Source organism: Mytilus californianus, unplaced genomic scaffold, assembly GCF_021869535.1.
Source record: "Mytilus californianus isolate M0D057914Y unplaced genomic scaffold, xbMytCali1.0.p SCAF_3, whole genome shotgun sequence".
In the NCBI taxonomy this organism is placed as follows: domain Eukaryota; kingdom Metazoa; phylum Mollusca; class Bivalvia; order Mytilida; family Mytilidae; genus Mytilus; species Mytilus californianus.
In genome coordinates this window covers 70,851,339-70,873,408 of record NW_026262679.1, presented here as the reverse complement: position 1 = coordinate 70,873,408, position 22,070 = coordinate 70,851,339, and the positions used below count along the sequence as shown (strand labels likewise).

Genomic DNA, 22,070 nt, shown 5'->3' with positions numbered 1-22,070 from the left:
ACGCAGCGAGAAAATACCCCACCCAGAGGTGGGCCTCAGCTGGCCCCTAAATAAAAATGTGTACTAGTTCAGTACATGTTATTAAATTTTGTTATAAAGCTTATGAACATTTTTCTACTCTCTGCACTACACTTCCACACAATCTTATCAAGAAAAAGTTTTCATATTTAATTAAATGGTCTTTTGAAAAATCTCGTTTAAAGCCTTTTTCTGTAAAGAAAAAGGAAAGTATGCTAGATACACTACTGGAAATGTGAAGATATGATTGAGGCTTTAAATTTTCTACAGGACAACATAACATATATGTACGTTTCGGTGATAAAGTGTATCGACAGGAAGTAGGTTCTTCCCTTTAATAGAAGATTAATTCCTGTATTGCTATGAATCTCAGTTTATGACCAAACTCAGTAAAGACACGTCATTGTTACATTTGGTTGACACATTCAACAATACCTACCGTTATTTTGAAGATATATTTTCGTTAAATAATCCAGACTTCTCTAAATATACTACCGAAATTTACCCAAAGGAACTTACTTTAAATAAATCTAACATTAACAGCAGTAGTTGTCCTTTTCTAGATTTAGACATTTCAATTTCTAAAGGGAAACTCCATACTAAAATTTATGACAAAAGAGACGATTTTTCATTCCCTATTGTTAATTTTCCTTTTTCAGACGGCGATGTTCCTTTAGCTCCATCATACAGTGTTTATATATCCCAACTTGTTCGTTATGCCCGTGTGTGTAGTGATGTCATAGATTTTAACGAACATAATCAATGCATAGCTGGTAAATTATTAAGTCAGGGATTTCGTTACCATAAAATACTTAAAACTTTTACAAAATTCTTTCATAGATACAAAGATTTGATTAGTAAATTTGACTGTACTTGTAGAAAACTTATTAAAAATGGTATTTCAGATCCTAAATTTTGCGTTAATATTGTACTAAAAGTGTGGAAATCACTATGTGATCCGTGTAAACTCATCCAACCTTTAAACAAACTTAATGTAAAGGTTATCTTATTAATGTTGTAATAAGATCTTTGAATATTGTTTACATTGGCACAAATATCGATTTTGTCATCAACAAATTAAAACATAACTAAATTTGTATTCTTTTCAAATGTTTTTTTTTTTTTATGTTTAAATACACATCGTATATAGAGATTGCTTTATCTATATATAACATTATACATATTTATTATAAGGTTAAATCCGAACTATCCTACTGCCTGTCGATCCTTTTATTTTGGCATTGCACAAGTCATGTCTTCTTTGACTGTCCATGGCGTTAAAAGACTAAATCCCTGGGATGTGTTTTAGTTGATTTTAGTGTCTGATACATGATTTTTTATTATCAATTAGATATAAGAAGATGTGGTATGAGTGCCAATGAGACAACTCCCCATCCAAGTTACAATTTGTAAAAGTAAACCACTATAGGTCAAAGTAAGGCCTTTAATTGTTTTTGGCTTTTAACTAGCTTTCAGTAACTGCGAGTACTCTCAAATCGTACTTTCGTGTCAATTTGACCTGTTGACACAATTTGTAATGCATTTTTGTTGATCAATGTTTACTTATTTTGTGTTATATCTCGTCTCACTATTTTTAATATGTACCATCTTTGATAAGTATTTAGTATGACGATTAATTTTCATTGCTGTTCTAGTACTATGAACAACAAATTTATTTATTTTGTAAAAAATATCTCTGTACTCCTAACAACAAAATTATTGTGTACCTTATTTTATTTAACGCCATTTTGTCCCAGGTTTTAGTTGTCTTTTTGACAGTGTTTTACTTCCCCCCTTTTTTTATTTAATAATGTATTTATATTGTGTCATAGATCAAATTAAATCGTTCAGTGTATGTTTACTTGTTTTTGTTAATATGTCTTTTTGATTGAGTTAAGCCATTTCAATTGATATTTTATAATGTGTCTTTCTATGTTTTAATGTTACACTACTTTTTCAGGTTAGGGTGAAGGTTGGCGACTGTTAAAACGTTTAAAACCAATGCATTTCTTTTACACCAGTCCTAAGTCAGGAAGCTGTCGTATGTTGATGTGGTTCTTAAGTGTTTCTCGTTTTTCTTATATTTTAGACCGTTGGTTTTCCTGTTTGAATTGTTTTACACTAGTCATTTTGGGACCCTTTGTAGCTTGCTTTCGGTGTGAGCCAAGGCTCCGTGTTGAAGGCTGTACTTTGACCTATAAAATTGAGAATGGAAATGGGGAATGTGTCAAAGAGACAACAACCCGACCACAGAACAGACAACAGCAGAAGGCCACCAACAGGTCTTCAATGCAGCGAGAAATTCCCGCACCCGGAGGCGTCCTTCAGCTGGCCCCTAAACAAATATATATACTAGTTCAGTGATAATGAACGCCATACTAAACTCCAAATTGTACACAAGAAACTAAAATTAAAAATAATACAAGACTAACAAAGGCTAGAGGCTCCTGACTTGGGACAGGCGCAAAAATGCGGCGGGGTTAAACATGTTTATGAGATCTCAACCCTCCCCCTATACCTCAAGCCAATGTAGAAAAGTAAACGCATAACAATACGCACATTAAAATTCAGTTCAAGAGAAGTCCGAGTCTGATGTCAGAAGATGTAACCAAAGAAAATAAACAAAATGACAATAATACATAAATAACAACAGAATAATTGTTTACTTTTTACACATTGTGACATGGATGGAGAGTTGTCTCATTGGCACTCATACCACATCTTCTTATTTCTATTGATTCTTTAAAAGAGAACATGGTCATGCATTTTACTGTAGAGCATTAAAATCTTATCTTAACACTAAATACATTAAAAAGACAAAGATAATAATCTTAGATGGTTTTCAATGTTCTTTTAAGGCATGTTTTCCTTAAAAACTTTATTCGAATGCTTTTTTATTTCTTTCATTATATTTTTTAAAATACAAAGACAACGAGGCCATGAAAAATTATCACTAGAAGAAAGATCATGGCAAAAAGAAAAAGATAAAAAACAAAAACTAGAGGCTCTAAAGAGCCTGTGTCGCTCACCTTGGTATACATGTATGTGCATATTAAACAAAGGACACAGATGGATTCATGACAAAATTGAGTTTTGGTGATGGTGATGTGTTTGTAGATCTTACTTTACTGAACATTCTTGCTGCTTACAATTATCTCTATCTATAATGAACTTGGCCCAGTAGTTACAGTGGAAAATATTTTGTAAAAATTTACAAAAATTTACAAAATTTATGAAAATTGTAAAAAAATTGACTATAAAGGGCAATAACTCCTTAAGGGGCCAATTGACAATTTTGGTCATGTTGACTTATTTGTAGATCTTACTTTGCTGTACATTATTGCTGTTTACAGTTTATCTCTATCTATAATAATATTCAAGATAATAACCCAAAAGCTGCAAAATTACCAATTCAGGGGCAGCAACCCAACAACCTGTTGCCTGATTGGTCTGAAAATTTCAGGGCAGATAGATCTTGACCTAATGAACAATTTGATCCTGTTTCAGAGATATGAGCCAAAAACTGCATTTTACCCTATGTACTATTTTTAGCCATGTCGGCCATCTTGGTTCGCGGGCGGGTCTTCGGACACATTTTTTAAACTAGATACCCTAATGATGATTGTGGACGAGTTTGGTTAAATTTGTCTTAGTAGTTTCAGAGGAGAAGATTTTTGTAAAAGATTACAAAATTTACGAAAAATGGTTAAAAATTGACTCTAAAGGGCAATAACTCCTTAAGGGGTCAACTGACCATTTTGGTCAAGTTGACTTGATTGTAGATCTTACTTTGCTGAACATTATTGCTGTTTACATTTTATCTCTATCTATAATAATATTCAAGATAATAACCAAAAACGGAAAATTTCCTTAAAATTACCAATTCAGGGGCAGCAACCCAACAACGTGTTGCCTGATTGGTCTGAAAATTTCAGGGCAGATAGATCTTGACCTGATAAACAATTTTACCCCTGTCAGATTTGCTCTAAATGCTTTGTTACAGAGATATGAGCCAAAAACTGCATTTTACCCTATGTACTATTTTTTAGCCATGTCGGCCATCTTGGTTTGCGGGCGGGGTCATCGGACACATTTTTTAAACTAGATACCCTAATGATGATTGTGGACAAGTTTGGTTAAATTTGTCTTAGTAGTTTCAGAGGAGAAGATTTTTGTAAAAGATTACAAAAATTTACGAAAAATGGTTAAAAATTGACTATAAAGGGCAATAACTCCTTAAGGGGTCAACTGACCATTTTGGTCAAGTGGACTTAATTGTAGATCTTACTTTGCTGAACATTATTGCTGTCTACAGTTTATCTCTATCTATAATAAATTTCAAGATAATAACCAAAAACGGCAAAATTTCCTTAAAATTACCAATTCAGGGCAGCAACTCAACAACGGGTTGTCAGATTCATCTGAAAACATTTTACCCCTATGTTCTATTTTTAGCCATGATGGCCATCTTGGTTGGTTGGCCGGGTCACCGGACACATTTTTTAAACTAGATACCCCAATGATGATTGTGGCCAAGTTTGGTTTAATTTGGCCAAGTAGTTTCAGAGGAGAAGATTTTTGTAAAAGTTAACGACGACGGACGACGACGACGGACGACGGATGCCAAGTGATGAGAAAAGCTCACTTGGCCCTTTCGGCCAGGTGAGCTAAAAAAGCTACACCGAAAATTGGGCAGCAAAAACCTTACTACAGAAATCTATGGACAAGTTGTTGACATCACCAAAAAGGATTTATATGTTCAGTAGAGTTTAGAAGTTGCTGGTTATACATTAATTGGTCTGTTGAAATAAGTTTTACTCACTTTGCAGAAGAAACTATTGGTTTCTTTTTATTGAAGCTTGCCTGGTTCTGAGAAGTTTGTGCAGGAAGCTTTCTGCAAAATTCATTCAAAATATATCAAGATTGTGCACATTTTTTTGTAGAAAATAATTGTCAAATGGATTTTTTTTAACTAGTTAAGGCAATAAAATTATAATTGAAAAGTGAAAACACAAGTATGAAATTTAGGGTATTAAATGAATTTTCATTCTGTCTCACAACTAACTTTATTGTATACATTGCAATAAAATTTTCTTTCATCTTAAATGAAATATGAATATTGAAATACAGATAAAAATTAACTGTACCCTATTCTTTAAAATATTTATCAGATAGCTCAATTTGGTTGACATATATATAAATTGCGTAAATGCTGCTTACCAGAAAGAAGGTTTAAGTCTCATCTCTAAAGAAAGCTGTCTTATAGAATATTTTATTCTTAAATAATTACTGACAATTATCTTTTTTTAAAAGTCAACTTTATGTTGTATTTTTTCATTTGACTTTCTACTAAGATCATCCCAATTTTTAATGGAATTCATGTTGCTATAAATATTTAATTTTCTGTCATTTTTCATATTTGACTTTCTGCTAAGATCATCTCTTTTTTTAATGAAAATCATGTTGCTTAATTTTAAGTTTTCTGTTATCTTTGATGAATTATTATTTTTTTTTTATCATTTTTTTTCTGTTTTCTTTTGGCCATTATGTTATCTGTCCTTTGACAAATGATTTTTAATGCACTTTGTTTCTTTCCCTCCCCACTCTATTCTATCACAATTCTATTGAAATTGTAATTATTTATACATATATAAAAATACTAAATTGTTATATGATAAAATAATCACACCCATTACCATACACTGACAATTTTTATGTGCATATAAAAACCCCTGATCTTTTAAATAACTTACTTTTTATCCGTTTTTCCTTTGTTGAAGACTTTATTAACATCTAGATTAAGGGTAGGCATTTTATTCTGTCCCTCAGATCCATTACCCATCAACAATTCTCTGTCAAGTTCCAGTCTTGTAGGTGCATAAATATTAAACCATTGCTGAAAAACCAAAGTGATGTTACAAGAAAAATTAATAAGATTCTTCAACTTACTCTTTATTTGATGTTAAAATTGTTAAGAGATGCTATGTGATAACTTATTCCACAATGCTAAAATACACGTGGAACCAAAAGCTCTTACAAATCATTCAGACTCTCTCATTTCCAAATTTTTCCTCTCATGTTAATATGTATGTATATCTTAGACTTTGTCCATCAAGGAATTTGGCATTGATATATTTTAGCAATCTCTGTTTAATGCACTTGATATATGTCCCAGGTTAAGGGAGGGTTGAGCACTCACAAACATGATTAACCCTGCCACATTCTTTATGTGCTTGTCCCAAGTCAGGAGCCTGTAGTTCAGTGGTTGTCATTGGTTCATATCTGTCATATTTGTTTTGTTACAAATTTGCCAAATTGTTTTCTTGTATGAATAACTGTGTTAGTTTTCTCAATTGAATTGTTTCACATTTTTCATGTCGGGCCATTTATAGCTGACTATACAGTATGGGTTTTTCTCATTGTTGAAGGCTGTATGGTGGCCTATAATTGCTTACATCTACTTCATTTGAACTGTGGTGGAGAGCTGTCTCCTTGGCAATCATACCACATCTTATTTTTATATATGGGATGGACTTTAGTTTTTCATTGGCGATTGTATATTCATCTTGAAATGACTTTTTGGTTTTAATATGTGTTTAGAATGTTGTCAGCTAAGTATTTTCACGTTAATCACATCTCCTTTTATCATACCAGTTTTCTAGCCACTTCTTTGATAGAATCTACTCATTACATGACAATTTTAGTAAAAATCTTAAGGCATTAATCCTACAAATTGCTGCATCGGTATCCATTTTTTAGTTTAATCAAGATGTAGTTTACCCTCTCCTCAAATGATTTACACATAAATTTTCATTGATTCATTAATCAATCAATAAATAAAATTTTACATGCTTAAGACAATGATTCTAATAAATTTGTTTTAAAAGTATAAATTTTCAGCCTTAATTGAAAGATAGACCATGGTCAATCAAAATTACTGTAAAAGCTCTTATCAAACTGGTTCAAAATAAAACAGTTCAAATGCCTTCATTTAGGAAGGGATAAAGATACCAGCAGTATATAGAAAAATTTAAGAGTGTGAAATCCATACATAGCACAATCCCATTTCTTTTGTTTTCTTCTATATGCTATGGGTTTTGCTCATTGTTGAAGACCATACAGTGACCTATCATTACGATTGTAGACATCTTTGTCCTTTGGTCTTTATGGGTAGTTGTCTCATTGGCAATCAAACCAAATCTCCTTAAAGGGAAAATTCACGAATTTTTACTCATCATCTTATTATGTTCATAATACCATAAAAAACATATTCACCAAGTTTTATCTGGATATGAACACTAATAAAGAAGAAAATTAGGAATTATTAATTTTATTTATTCGAACTTCCTCAGATCTGTGACGTAGTTTAAGTCTAATTGCATGCCGGGAGTGGACTTAATCTCGTATTAAATTTTGTTCGTTAATCATATAATAACGCGATTTAAATCGCATCTACGACTATTTTGCGTATCTATTAACCAACTAATAATTAAGTGAGTAAAATGATCAGCCGTGCAACTTTTTAAATCAAAATGTACGATTTATATTTTAGGGATTTCAGGTATGATTATTGTATTAAAAGTAAATCATACAATAGAATATTTTTATGAATTTTTTTCCTGACAGATATGTTGAAAAAACATTTATAACTGATAGTGTAATAAAAATGCATGTTTGTATTCTCACCTTTTACTTCAGTCAAGGATTTGTCTTACTATACAAATCCTTGCTTCAGTCTAGCAAACATTTCCTGCTAGTACTGTGTAAATACAATGTGTATTATACTGACACTACCTGGTAAAGGCGTGGTTAAATTCACGATAATTAAAAGATTTGCATTATGTAATTTTCATCTTTTGATCTTCACTAGAGTGTTGTTTGGCCTCAAGGGTTCACCGTTTCAGGTGTGAAAAACATAAAAAAAAAAATGATAAAAGAGAAGTGTGAGGGTTTTGAGACAGAAAAAAAATAATTATTTGGGGAGGAATATGGTTGCAAAATACCCGAAACGCCGTTATATATTTTTTTAATATTTTGCGTTAGCTCAGTTTTTAAATAAATAGGTGATTATTTTGTTGTAACATCGAAATTCTGAATTACATTCAATTAAATAATTCTATAAATAAAAATGGCCCACGAAAACGAGCGTATAAACCAAAAACTATACTATTTTAAATTATCATCAGTAACCTTGAATATTTAAATGTGCAGTGAAAATTATATCAGTTAATTTAATATAGTTTGGTCCGTCCAAAGCGATTTACATTTACCTAATGGGGAATGCCCTTATTAAAACATTTTAAATCTCACAATGGACAAATACTTTAGCTATTTGACCAACGATGTTTAAAAAAAATTAACAGAATCAATATAACGTCAACTTTCCTTTTTTGAATGGAGACAGACCGGCGGAATAAATTTTCAATGTGCTTTATATCTTCTACCTTTGCAAGACTTATCATTCATTCATAAACCCACTCTAAACCAGAGACATATATACACATATATATGTCTGTCTAAAATGACAAGAATACTCCTAAAGCCGACAAGCACTGCTGCAGTATATTCTTTGAATTTCTGTGATTTAATACCAAGAAAGAAAAAAATCCCGAAATTGATTTGATACTCAATTTTTTTCCTGGAAAATATTCACATTCTCTTTCGGTCTGAAAATAAGATAAGAATTTGGTATACAGAACATGCAGAAGTGGGAATGTCATAAAACCTTGACAAGTTGTTATATCAGAAACCATTCTAAATGTGAACCTGTATACGTAAGACCTCATGGGACGTCACCTAACCACATACAGGTAATATACAAGTAGCTCTGTTATACCTTAATCACTACCGATACAGACTGTACCAATGCAAAGAAAATTCTGCTGTCAGATTGTGAAGCATGACCATTCATGATCTTAGAGGAGTCTCAGGCGGGGGATTGCCGGAACGATCTAAATTCTGACTAGATTTTTCTCTCAATTTAAATCACTGAACTGAAAAAACAGAAAACTACGTCCAAGAACAGAATTCTTCTTGTAAATTCATAAATACAACGTTCTTATTTTGAATCTTTCGATATACTTGACATCCAACCAGAAATCAGAAACCATTAATAATGTGAACCTGTATACGTAAGACCTCATGGGACGTCACCTAACCACATACAGGTAATATACAAGTAGCTCTGTTATACCTTAATCATTACCGATACAGAATGTACCAATGCAAAGAAAATTCTGATGATTGTGAAGCATGACCATTCATGATTTTAGAGGAGGAGTCTTAGGTGGGGATTGCCAGAACAATTTAAATTCTGACTAGATTTTTTCTCTCAATTTAAATCTCTGAACTAAAAAAAAAGAAAACTACGTCCAAGAACAGAATTCTTCTTGTAAATTCATAAATGCAACGTTCTTATTTTGTAACTTTCGATAGACTTGACCTCCAATATAAATCTTTTTATTAAAAAAAGTATAAACCAATGATCGACAAGTGCGTACATTTTTGTTCAATCAATATTTTTATGCTTCAAAATGTCCATAATTATTGACAACGAGTATATACTTACATTTTCCCCAATTTACATTTGGAAAATATGTAAAATTGATTTTTATTTTATCAAATCTTTTTTTGGAATTATTTAGTATTTCATAAATATCATTTTTTACACCAGAAATGTTATTTGTAAACAAGCGTATGAGTTTAGTAATAACTATAGTATATCACTGTCGGACAAGCAAGACAAAGATGTATTTTACACCTGATAGTTCTAAAATGGAAAGTTACAAGTTATCGGCCGTGTACACTGATCAATACCCTCAGAAGTGAAGCGATGCATGAACTTGCATTATGTAATTGTGTAATAAGAATTTTTTAGCCCGACAGGAAATCGCTTGAATACCTGGATGTGTCACCTCACAATACCTCTGGGAATAATTCCTTTAGCCATGCTGGTGATCAGATAAGGGAAGGTCCGAATTTATTTAGATAAGTTAATTTACTAAAAGAATTATGAACAAATTAGATTTTCGAAAACAATATTACATGGAACACTTATTTTTTTATTTTAACTTTGACTTTTTAACTTATTCCCATTTAAATTTCTTGTTTCAAAAACTACAGACCATAGTTATTTAAAAAAAAAAATAATTACATTTTCTGTATCAAGTTAGTTAGGAAAGGTTGCACAACCATGTCTATTATAATCATTTTTGTGACCCGGTTAACTGTTTATGCTTTCCTTGTCGAATAAAACAACCGTACACTTGACAAGATGTTGACACTCAATTACGACTACGTTAGGTTACTGCTGGTTTTGGTCCTTTGTGGTTTATAGATAGCAAGTGGTTTAGTAAACCGGAAAGATGACAAGATGGCCGCATGCAGAGAATTGATACTCTCAATTTTAAATCGATGGTGATCTCTTATCTAGCAGAATAAAACTTTAATATTTATGACTTTGTGCTTTTTTATACATAATGAACATAAGGTCGCATCGAGTGAACCAACATCTTCTAACGGTACAGGCTGGTAGAGAGTAATCAGGATGGATACCCGGAGGTATGCTGCGGTTGTCTTAAAACCTCAGGAAAATAGCATAATGAACATAATATCAATTTTTCATTTTTTTGCAAAGTTTACCTTTAATGTAATTGAGTAATAAATCCAATATCATTTGTTCTCTGGTGGAGATTTGTCTCATTGGCAATCATGCCAAATCTCCTTAGTTTTATATCAATATATAACCAATAAACTATGATGAGTATCTTTGCATCTTGATCTAAAACTGGATGATAAGGACAACACACATTATACTTTATTGTGACTTACAGAAGATATATATATATATATGACTAACCTGAGCTTGTTGACTAAGTCCAATGTCAGTAATTCCATACTGCCACTGAGGAAGTCCTAAATGCATCAACATCAACCTGAAGTATGCCATGAATGATTCTGCAAGGAAGTGCCACCTCAATGATCTGTCTAAAAACCAGACTTCAGTCTTAGGATCATTTCCTCCTAAAAAGGTTTGCAGAAATACATATTGTTATTATATTAGAGAGATATAAAACAAAAAAATCTAGAAACTATAATTTACACTCCTGGCTTTCTACATATGCAAACATACATTGGTGGCAGATAATCAAAATATATGAAATAGAAGTCATTCAAATTATAAATGTGTGATTCAGTTATGTTAAGTCATTCATCTGTCTTCTGATCTCAGAACTAGTGCAAATATTTAATACCAGTACATAACTTTCTATTTAATATTTACTTGTTTATTCATGTAGTAATCAATTGTGTCATATGATGCATGATTTATATAAATACTGTTGTATTTTCAGGATTTCTCTAGAAGTATTTCCTTAGATGAAATTGACTGTTCGAAATTGTTCCAATTCATTATCACTCAATTTATTTCATGTTAAAAGCAATTTTCACTGTTGACCTTATCAATGCAGTTTTTGCACTTAAAAGTAGTATGAAAAAAAAAGACTAAAAAACTTTGCATATATAAAAGCCAGAAGATGTCTGTCTTACCTCTCTTAAAGCTCCAAAAATAAAGCAAGTTATCCTAATTTTGGAATTGCAATTAGTTTTATTTAAAATTATTTTACAATATTTCATTAAATTTTTCAAATTTCCAATTCTTTTCTTCTTTAATTCTCAGAAATTCTAAAAAAACACTGTTGATAAGGTTAATAAATGACTGACAATCCTCAAAGTATTTATATCTGTTCTACATGTAAATTTCATGAAGAAAAAGTATTTACCCAATCAACACTATTTGTTACCATGTCTAAATATTTTAAGGAAAAACAGCCCATTGAGCAAAAAGTTCAAATTAAAAAGTTGTGTCACAAATATATATTTTTCATCACAACACATTCTATCATTTCCTGAAAATTCAATTTAAAGTTTTAGTATATCATAAACATCAGTGCTTATCTTATTTTGCAACTTATATAAAACAAAACTTTAATATGGTCCATTTCATCTGGTACAATTAAAAAATGTAAATATGCAAATGAAAATTACATACATGTGTATATAATTTATAAGAAAAAAAAATAATAGAAAAAGAAGCTTGAATAACATTACGTTAAAAAAAAATTGCTGCTCAAATATATATTTACAAATGTCATGGAAATAAAGAAATGAATTTTAAGCATTTACAATTTTCACTTATTGTCAATACTGAAATGCAATAAATTTGTATAGGAATGACAACAACACTGACTAAATCTACAGTGACTTATAGACTAGTCTACAGGCAAATCACACACACAAACAGAAGACTGCAAAAAGGCATTAAAGCATAGAAATGCCTTTCAAAAATCTTAAAATTAAAACTGGAGTTCATTCAAAATATATGCAAGAACAGCACTGGCATAAAACCAGCATACTTGATCAATTCAGCACTATGTACTTAAGATGAATGTTTAATTCTGTATCCTATGTCTTGATGAATTATATCTTTTATCTAGTGTTACTTTAAATGTGTGTCAACATGCTTACATAATAATGAATCACAGACTGAGATAGTGTTACATTTAGGATGACCTACTTTCAAATGATTTATGACCATTGTCCACATTTTACTTGATGGCAGCAGAGGCATTAATTCTATATATATACATATTTTGTTGAAACATAAAAAATATTTTTGTAAGCTACACTGCATAAATACTAAATTTGGGTATGCCTAAAAAACAACTGTTGGGATTTTAAATTCAGTTTAAGATTAAATATTGTATCACATTATGGTATAAGTAAGTAAAACTTTATTTTGATTCGGCATATTGACAAACATTTAAACATAAGTTGTGATGAGTTTTTGACCAAGTATCACTATGTAGCCAAAATCAACTGTTGCACTCACTGAATATAAAACATGATGGACTGGTATTATATTCTACAAATTACATGGTTACCATTACCAGAAATATTAATGAAACTATTACCATATTCCTTACATCTTCCCATAATTCCATATCACACCACATTCTCACATGAACTTTCTACCTTTCAATTTATATGTACAGGGTAATACCTCTATGTATCATTAATAGCTTATGACCTGACCATGCTAAATATTATCCTATAATATGATCACCTTTTACAAAATATATATCATTATAAGCTAAATTTTCCTAATAATAAATTGCTTTATTTCTTATATTTTACTATTTTTACTACTGTAAACTAAGAAATATTCACACATTTTTGATTTCATTTATGTTTCCTCTAAATGCTTAGGAGAAAAAATGAAAGGTAGCAGATTAACACCCATAATGCATTCCATACTGATAATTGTGAAAGCTTAAAAATATTTACATTGCGAACAAATAAATATCCAGGTTTAACTTTTAGACAATAGACCAATTTCCGATTCGTGTTTAACCAGAAATGTTTGATATGTTATTTGGGTGAAAAGTCTGTTTAGTGAATGAAAAGCAGGTAATAAATCGTGATATTGCTTAATAAAATCTGAGATAAAACATTTATACAGCTTTAATAAACACTAATAATTTTTATTCTTGGACAAATTGAAATACTTCAAATCTAATTTTTTTAAAACTTTATAAAAAAAAAAAAAAAAAAAAAAAAAAAAAGAATTTACATGTATTCAGAAAAGCAGAACAGAAATCAAATTGAAATGGGATGCCCTGGCAAAAGTTATTGGTACAGAATGTGTTGTATAATACCAGATGAATTAAGGTTTCTCTGTATACAGTATCTCTATATTAAAATGAAATAAGCATAGAAATGTCTATTGAATCAATACATGACCTTTCAAAAAGCATATTACAGGATAAATTAAACATGCTCAGTTCTCCTTCTCCTGTGAAAACAAATCAGCAAGTGGGGAAGCTTTTACATAGGTAAGGGAGATAATTAGTGGTGAAGTGTGTACATTAGTTTCCTACCAAATCTGATCAACTCAGATGTGTGTTTTCCATCAAACAATTCCTGAGAATCTATGTATCCTATTAAAGGGAAATAACTTGGTAATTAAAACTACATACAGTAATTTCCATCACACTATTTAATCTAATTGATCATTTTATGATTATTGCAGTGTGCATGTTTTTGGGGTGAAGCAATCTTATCATATTTGAATTCAGAATGACAAAACTGATCCTAATTGCCAACTAATATAGGGTTAAAGCAAAGAATTTTTCTTACATTATCCATTCATGATGGTTTGTTAGAGATTAGTTAGCTTTTTGATAAAATTGACATATTTCCTAGTATCATTCCAGTACTTCAGAGATCAAAGTGTGTGTATGGATAAAACAGACATCTGTCCTAAACTCCTAAAACCATTGCATTATTTAAACAAACTTTAAAACATCTCAGACGTAGTTTTAGCCTAGTTTAGGAAAGTGCCTTATATCCAATACCCTAACATTGCCGATGACATAGCTCTACAAATTCAATATCCATAGTAACAAAAATTTATTTTATCCAAAAATTCTAAAAATAAAAATATCCCAATTTAAAATAATACAAAGTATATTGTAAATCTCCAAACCTTTAGACAAAACATTATTTACTCACAAAAGATGAAATCCACTTATACTATATATATAAATACTGTTATCACTGAATCATGACTTTGTAAATTTTTAGAATTATCATTCTCCAGAAATAAAAAACATACTATTGAGTACAATTCCTGAATGTGGGTTGTTTTTGACGAGTGGGGAAAATGGAAAGGAGGGGTGAAAACCAAAACGTTGATAATTACATGACTGATATTTCACTTTAATGGATTATTCTATACAAATAGCACTATAATAGGTGTCTTAGTCAAAGTTTTCTGATGTTATGATATTTAAAGTACTTTTACAGCAATTGTTGCAATGCAGAATGCTATATAATTAAAATATCTTTATGGTAAAACAAGAGAAAGGAAATAAAATATGAGTTATCTCTCTTTATTCATAAAATGACTTTTCAGGGATTTTCTTGTAGCTTTCATTTGTTCTGTAAGATACAATGCAAATACAATAAATCTCCTTGTATTAGTCACTGAATCATTAAGATTTAGGAGGTCAGTTCAAATATCAAACTTTATGTAGGGCATGTATTATACAATCAGAAACATTTTTTTTTCTTTTTTTGATCTTTTATACATGCTGTCTGTCATGTTGATTATTTGCTATACAGGTTTTACAAAATAGAGGATAAGTTATAAATAGAGCCAATTAATACATCAATCGTTAATAGAAAAATTACTCAATAAAACTTAGAAGTATGAATGTAACTTGCCAATCAGAATTTTGAGCAGGATTGATAATTCAATTAATCATCACATCAGGTATGCATGAGAAGATTAAAATATATGAATAAAGATGATAAAAGTATTGTTACATTTTTTGTTAACACGGAATAGTAACATGTGCTGGCACATTCCTTAAGTGAGTCAACTTTTCTACATTTTCTATTCAATTCAGGTAATAGCCTCTAAATAAGATATGAATTTCAAAACTGAGTTTTATAAAAAAAAAATCAAAGTACCAAGGGCGCTATAGGCAGGTAATTAAAAAACCCAAGGCAAACGTGGCAGAAGTTAAGATGAATATTGTGGAAGAATTTGTGTAATTATTTATCTCAGCTATTTCTCAAGTATCAAATAATGTTTGTACCGTAATGTTTCCACTATCCAATCCTACTATTTTCAAAATTTATTTTCAATTTTATTTTTTAAAGATTCAATGTCTGAGATTATGCACATATACTGTCCCATGTTAGGGGAGGGATTTGTGCGAGCTAACATGTTTAACCCACCACATTCTGTATGTACCTGTCCATAGTGAGGATCCAGTAATTTGGTGATTGTTGATTGTTGATGTTATCATATTTATTTTCCATAATTGTTTTGTACATAAATCAGGCTGCTAGTTTTACTGTTTTACATTTGTCATTTTGGGGTCGTTTATAGCTTACTATGCAGTATAGGTTTTGCTCATTGTTGCAGGCTGTATGATCATCATAACAGATTTATAGTAATTAACTTCTGTAAACTGCTACATACACTGAGGATTGAATTTAACTTATGGAGGAATATTCTTATCAGAATAATGGTGTCAACAGTGGTGTATGGTTTAATTCCACTATGTACTAGAGTTTTTAATATGCCATATTAGCAGTTTGAGTTGGATCAGCTGGTGCCACTATGCACAATTATTAAATCATACCTGAAACTATCTGAAGGTGTGTAATTTTCTTGTAGATTATATTACACTAAATGCTGATGTTGTTATAATGACCTAGCAATGATGCTACATATATTTTTGAAGGCTGTACGGTTGCCTATAATTGCTTACATCCACTTCATTTGAATTTTGGTGGATAGTTGTCTCATTGGCAATCATACCACATCTCCTTATTTTCATAATAATTGTCTAATTTATAATAAGCTGTTAACACAGAGACATGTCTTGCCTATTTGTTATTTTGATAATGCAAATGTTGAAATTAAAATAGAAATACTTTAACATGTAAGTGATATTAAAAGACAATGAACCATGACTGATGGTACAGGGCTGAACAATCTCCATGGAAATGAGATGTGCCAATGCTAATACAACTGCTTACCAAATACCATTGACTTTTCATAAGTCATTCCCTTTAAACAAACCTTAACACAAATTCACTTGTAAACTATGTAAAAGTTTCAAAGTCAATGACCCATAATGAGGGGGTGGGGTTAAATAATCTCCATGGAAATGAAACTTTTAAATACCAATACGTTCGCATACCAAATATCTTTGACTTAAGATTACTGGTTCATCTTAAACTGACATAATCACTAACTAATACATGTAAACTAAGTAAAAGTTTCAAAGTCAATAGACCATGACTAAGGGGTAAGGACCAAATATTCTCTATGGAAATGAGATGTAATAATGCTTCCACAACTGCATGCCAATTATCATTGACCTACCACTATTGGTTTCCCTAATACTAACCTAATCAAAAAACTAATAAATGAAATTTCAAAGTAACTTAAGTTTCCAAGTCAAAAGAGCATGATTGAGGGGGCGGGGCCAAATAATCTCAATGGAAATTAGACATGACAAAGTTTATACAACTGCATACCAAATATCATTGACCTACCAATAGTGGCCGCATGGTTCCCTCTAAACTGACCTAATCACAAACTTATACATGTAAACTATGCAAAGTTTCAAAGTCAATAGACCATGACTAAGGGGGTGGGGTCAAATAATCACCATGGTAATGAGATGTGCCTATGCTAACACAACTGCTTACCAAATATCATTGACCTACCATAAACTAGACCTAATCACAAAATCACAAACTAATACATTGTTGATGCCGCCAAAACAGCATGCCTATGTCTCTCTTTTTGACTCTGTCAAGGCCAGACAAAAATTGCAACAAATTTAAATAATACAAATATTTTGTCCATCTGTTTTTAATATTTTTATTTTCTTCATTTCTTAGATATATTTAAACAAGTAACAAATATGCATTCAGTAAATATTAATAAAATTGAAAAGAATCCATAATCGAAATACTGCTGCTTAATTATGGTAATAAATAATTCTCCAATTTAACCTTGCTCTTGGATTGTCAAGAATGCAAACTAAAATATTTCATGTTCCTGCACAATGCATCAATATCATGAATTCCAACTATCTTTATATAACTTCATGCAAAAAATTTCTGATAACTAGGTATACTTCATAGTGTGCAATAATATATCACAGATTCTGACATATCATAGTTCTGAAAGTATCGTTAAACAGTCTCTAAAAATGGCTAGACCGAAAGACAAACTTAATAACAAATAATATTCATGTGTTGTAACTGCTGGCAAGTTTATAATAATTCCTGTCAGAAACCTGAACCAAAATTTGTCTGACTAGTCGACATGACCTGGCATAAATAATCTTCAAAATTGATCATATCTGTAGATATACATGTAAATATCTTTATAACATCATAGTTGTGTAGAGTTTCATTGCTGTAATGCTGTTATGGAATTATTATGGTGAATAGTCAATCCAGCTTCTAGAGAGAATCATGTATTGTACATGTATGCCTTGCCTCTTCTAGTATTAGCCAAAGATTGGAATCAAGCTGAAATAAAAACAAATAAAAATAGGTATATTGCTCATTTTGACAAATACAATGTAGCAAAAAAAAGCTTCATGTCATATGTTTATAATGCATTAGTTTTGTCCATGTTCATTGATGCTGTGATAATTAATGCTTACATTAATAACTAGAGCTGTCTGACTGGATAGTGTGACTAAATTACCCATGATACCCCTGTGCATGCATTTAAGTTGCTGCTTTGGAATTAAGTATTGAGACAACAACCTTTTGAGATTTTTGGCTTTCAGTTATGTTTTTTTTTTAATCATTGCATTTGCTTCAGTCATGTCTGTATTAGGTTCACACATGGTTTGTGATAGGTCTACAGAAATATATTCTCCAAAATTAATGCATGCATTTATGATTAAATATTGCAAATCTTTGATGACAGTCTCAAATATGAGTTTTAATCTGTTAATAAATGTGATTTTATCTTAAACTAAAAAATAACAGAAATTTAAAATTATGGATTTTATATTTAATACATTGTATGCATGTCCTGTTGCCTTTTACTAATAAATAAAAAGATCACATAAACTTTTAAATTTCCAGTATTTCCATCTAATTGACATGATTGACATCACTTTCACAAAATGCATTTGCACATTATATCAGTTTTGACTTAAAGTTCTGTTAACCATCAGCCAAGTTCTCAAGAGAACAGTTATGCCCCAAACACAAATAACTATCGTAGCCCATGATAGGGTCAAGGTCAAAGTATCTGGTCTTTGATATATATATATGAGACTCATCCCAACAAATTTACCTTAGTAACCTAATCACACCTATTGTGCTGGTTAAGTTTCAACTGGAATTTTATTCATTGTACCATAAGGACATTTGACAAGTCAAATAAAATTTTACTGAACTGGTATACCAATTTTTGATTGGAAATTATAGCACCACAAGCATAACATATTGGACCATGTCAAGCTTGGTAGGACCACCTGCCCACTGTGCTGAAATTTAAAGGGTCTAGGGATAACACAGAGTCAATTTTAGTTATACAGTACAAAAGGTATGTGTAAGACACAAATCAGACAAGGGTTTACTATTATTATAAAGGCCCCCTATAATTTAAAGGGATCAAAGTCAAAGACTGGTTGACCAGCATTTGCAGCTTGCTAAATGAAAATGACACCCGGGGGTCCCCAGTCCATGATGTTACTCCATACATGATCATCATGTATAATACATTGACACTATTTTCTTCAAATTGCCCATATTTTATTGTAATTGACAGAACGTCTGGGCTACCACATACCAAGTTTTGAAATTAATAACCGGTAGTTCCAAGTAAAAATATCATAGACAGTGCGTTGATCAGTCTTGGACCACAAGGGTTTGTACTATTTGCCCACAGGCACTTGTTTGTCAATGGGGGTTTACTATTTGTACGAGTGTGGATAGTGAACCCTCCATTGACAGAAACAAATGAATTTTCCAGGTAACCCCTAAAAATCACAAAGTCAAAGCCTAACAAAGGGGACATTGCTTCAAATTCTAGTTTCAAAATTTTTCCATGACTTTCACTTACTTTGTCACATGAATAAATCTGTTTCCGCTTGATTTATCTCTTCATTGATATGTATGTAATCCCTTAAGTAACCTATATAAACATTGTAATCCTTAAAACGAACTTGAAATTTCTGAAGTATAATCCATTGACGCCCTACATTTGAAAATGAAAGTACAAAAGCGACACCTAGCGTATAATTTCGAATACTCAGGAGTTTACCATAATTGGAAGATCATACACAGTGTGTACCTAATGAATTCCGGCCAATAATTCTATTTTGGTCTTACTTCCAGTTTACAAATAAACGGAATGATACTAAAGGAACTTCGAAGGAATTTAATTATGCATACATTTAATCAAGAACAATTAAATAACCACATTCATCACTAACCAAACAAACAATGAATATAATGATTAATAATATTTACCTTTATATCAGTAGAATCCTCCAAATTTACAAGGAGGTTTGTTATAAATTCTTAATATTCACGTTTCTCTTCTAGATCAAAATTCCCGAGAAACAATATTCCTGCGCATATTGCCATTTGGCAAATGTAAACGACTTGTATTTAACAATTTTCGGCGATCAAATATTTAATACAATTCATCTTTGACATCTTTACCAAAAGCACAAGGGATAATAAACAATGTACGGATTTCTATTGAGCACTATTTCCTATGTGCAACGTCAATTATTATACGTCGTTCGACGATCATTTATGGTTATTTTGGCCATATTTTTTGTATTGCAGAATTAAAAGTATGAAAAAATTGTCCAATTAGTTATAAAAAACATATTAGCCTGTTAGATAACAATAATGACACCTATATCAGCATTCGTTGAGTAAAAAACAAATCTAGGGTACTTATGTAAGACATAATAGTGTCCTGTGAAAAAGTGTCCACCTGGACAGTTTTTCATAGAATTTTGGTATTAAATAATGTCCATTGCCATGAAATATTGTCCCTCAAGTGGACAGATTTTTACTGCAAAAGTTATGAAATAGTGTCCACCTACAGGACAAGTTTTCATAGTAGTTTCTATTAAATTGTGTCCTCCAAATGGAAGTAATACAAAGGTCATTTTTTATTATACTTGAATTTTAATAAAATCTGAACGATTGATTAGAAATTGATTAATATACAACTGTAAACAAACAAATAATGGATGGAAGTGAATATAGAGACATTTAAGTACTCAGAAATACCCAGCTAATGCTAATGACAATGAAAGAAGAACAAAAAGAAGGAAGTGTGTAAAGTATAAAATCAAATGTGAAGAACTTAACTATATTTATTATGAGAAGAAAGCAATAGAAAATATAGAGGTTTTGGTATTAAATAATGTCCATTGCCATGAAATATTGTCCCCTAAGTAGACAGCATTTTACAGCAACAGTTATGAAATATGGTCCACCTACAGGACAATTTTTTGTAGTAATTGTTATTAAATTGTGTCCTCCAAGGAAAATAATACTGAACAACATCTGTTACTCGTTTGAATTTAAATAATATACATGTATATATATTAAAAAATATAAATAAGAAGATAAGGATGGTATGAGTGCCAATGAGACAACTCTCTGTCAAAGTAACAATGTATTAAAGTTCGCAATTATAGGTTAAAATACGTCCAGTAATAACAAGGCAATGGATATCATTTAATACTTTGATCATATCAAAAAATGTCCTGGCGGACATAATGTCCTGTGAAAAAATGTCCACCTGGACAGAATTATAGTGTTAAATAATGTCAATGTTCATGGACACTTTTTCATACCTGAGGACATATTTTCATAGGAAATTGTGTCCGGGACACATTTAAATAAGTAAATATTGTCCATGGACAGTATTTACTATGAAATAATTATTTCATGGGGGACATTATTAAATCCTACACTAGCATAAGGCAGCTTAACTGCATAAAAACAACTGTAAAACAATAATCATAACATGATAAACATGTAAAAGGTCATCACATTCTTTGATCTACCTCTCCACTTGTATAACTAGATATTTATTAAAATCATCATTCCAGATCCTAATTCCATAAGAGGCAACATGCCTTCTTAATAAATATAACATTTACTTTTTTCAAATTAAAATAAAATGCTCCTCTGGACGCAGCTTGATACGACCGCAGAGGTCGAACCCTGAACAGTTGGGGCAAGAATTGACACAACATTCAAGCTTGATACAGCACTGAATTTGGATTGTGATTAAATATTTGACACATCATAGGTTTCTGACACAGAATGAATGTGGTCTAAGAACTTAAAAAATTTTAATTTACCTATTCAAACCATATCATTATCATTTGCTTTTATATATAAATCAGAAATAACCAATTTAAAATGGAAAATTTTAAAGAAAAAAAAAGGAAAAAAAG

The 22,070-nt window shown here is 31.0% G+C and overlaps 1 protein-coding gene and 1 long non-coding RNA gene across 5 annotated transcripts in view; both read right to left on the bottom strand.

Moving 5' to 3' along the window:
- The window catches only part of LOC127734997 (tubulin polyglutamylase complex subunit 2-like), a 41,774-nt gene that overhangs the window by 4,508 nt on the left and 15,196 nt on the right, over positions 1–22,070 (bottom strand). For 2 of the 4 annotated variants that reach the window (XM_052245056.1, XM_052245058.1), the window contains exons 6-9: positions 13,956–14,015; positions 10,877–11,040; positions 5,772–5,914; positions 4,841–4,912 (exon numbers count right to left, since the gene is read on the bottom strand). In XM_052245056.1, the coding sequence (XP_052101016.1) occupies positions 4,841–4,912; positions 5,772–5,914; positions 10,877–11,040; positions 13,956–14,015 (439 nt within the window). The remainder of the gene's footprint in view (positions 1–4,840; positions 4,913–5,771; positions 5,915–10,876; positions 11,041–13,955; positions 14,016–22,070) is intronic. The other 2 variants (XM_052245057.1, XM_052245059.1) reach the window with 1 other exon arrangement.
- On the bottom strand, positions 17,498–22,057 carry LOC127735014 (uncharacterized). Its single transcript, XR_007997922.1, has 2 exons — positions 19,700–22,057; positions 17,498–18,144 (listed from the first exon to the last, which is right to left on the bottom strand). It is a non-coding gene; the product is annotated as an uncharacterized LOC127735014 (long non-coding RNA).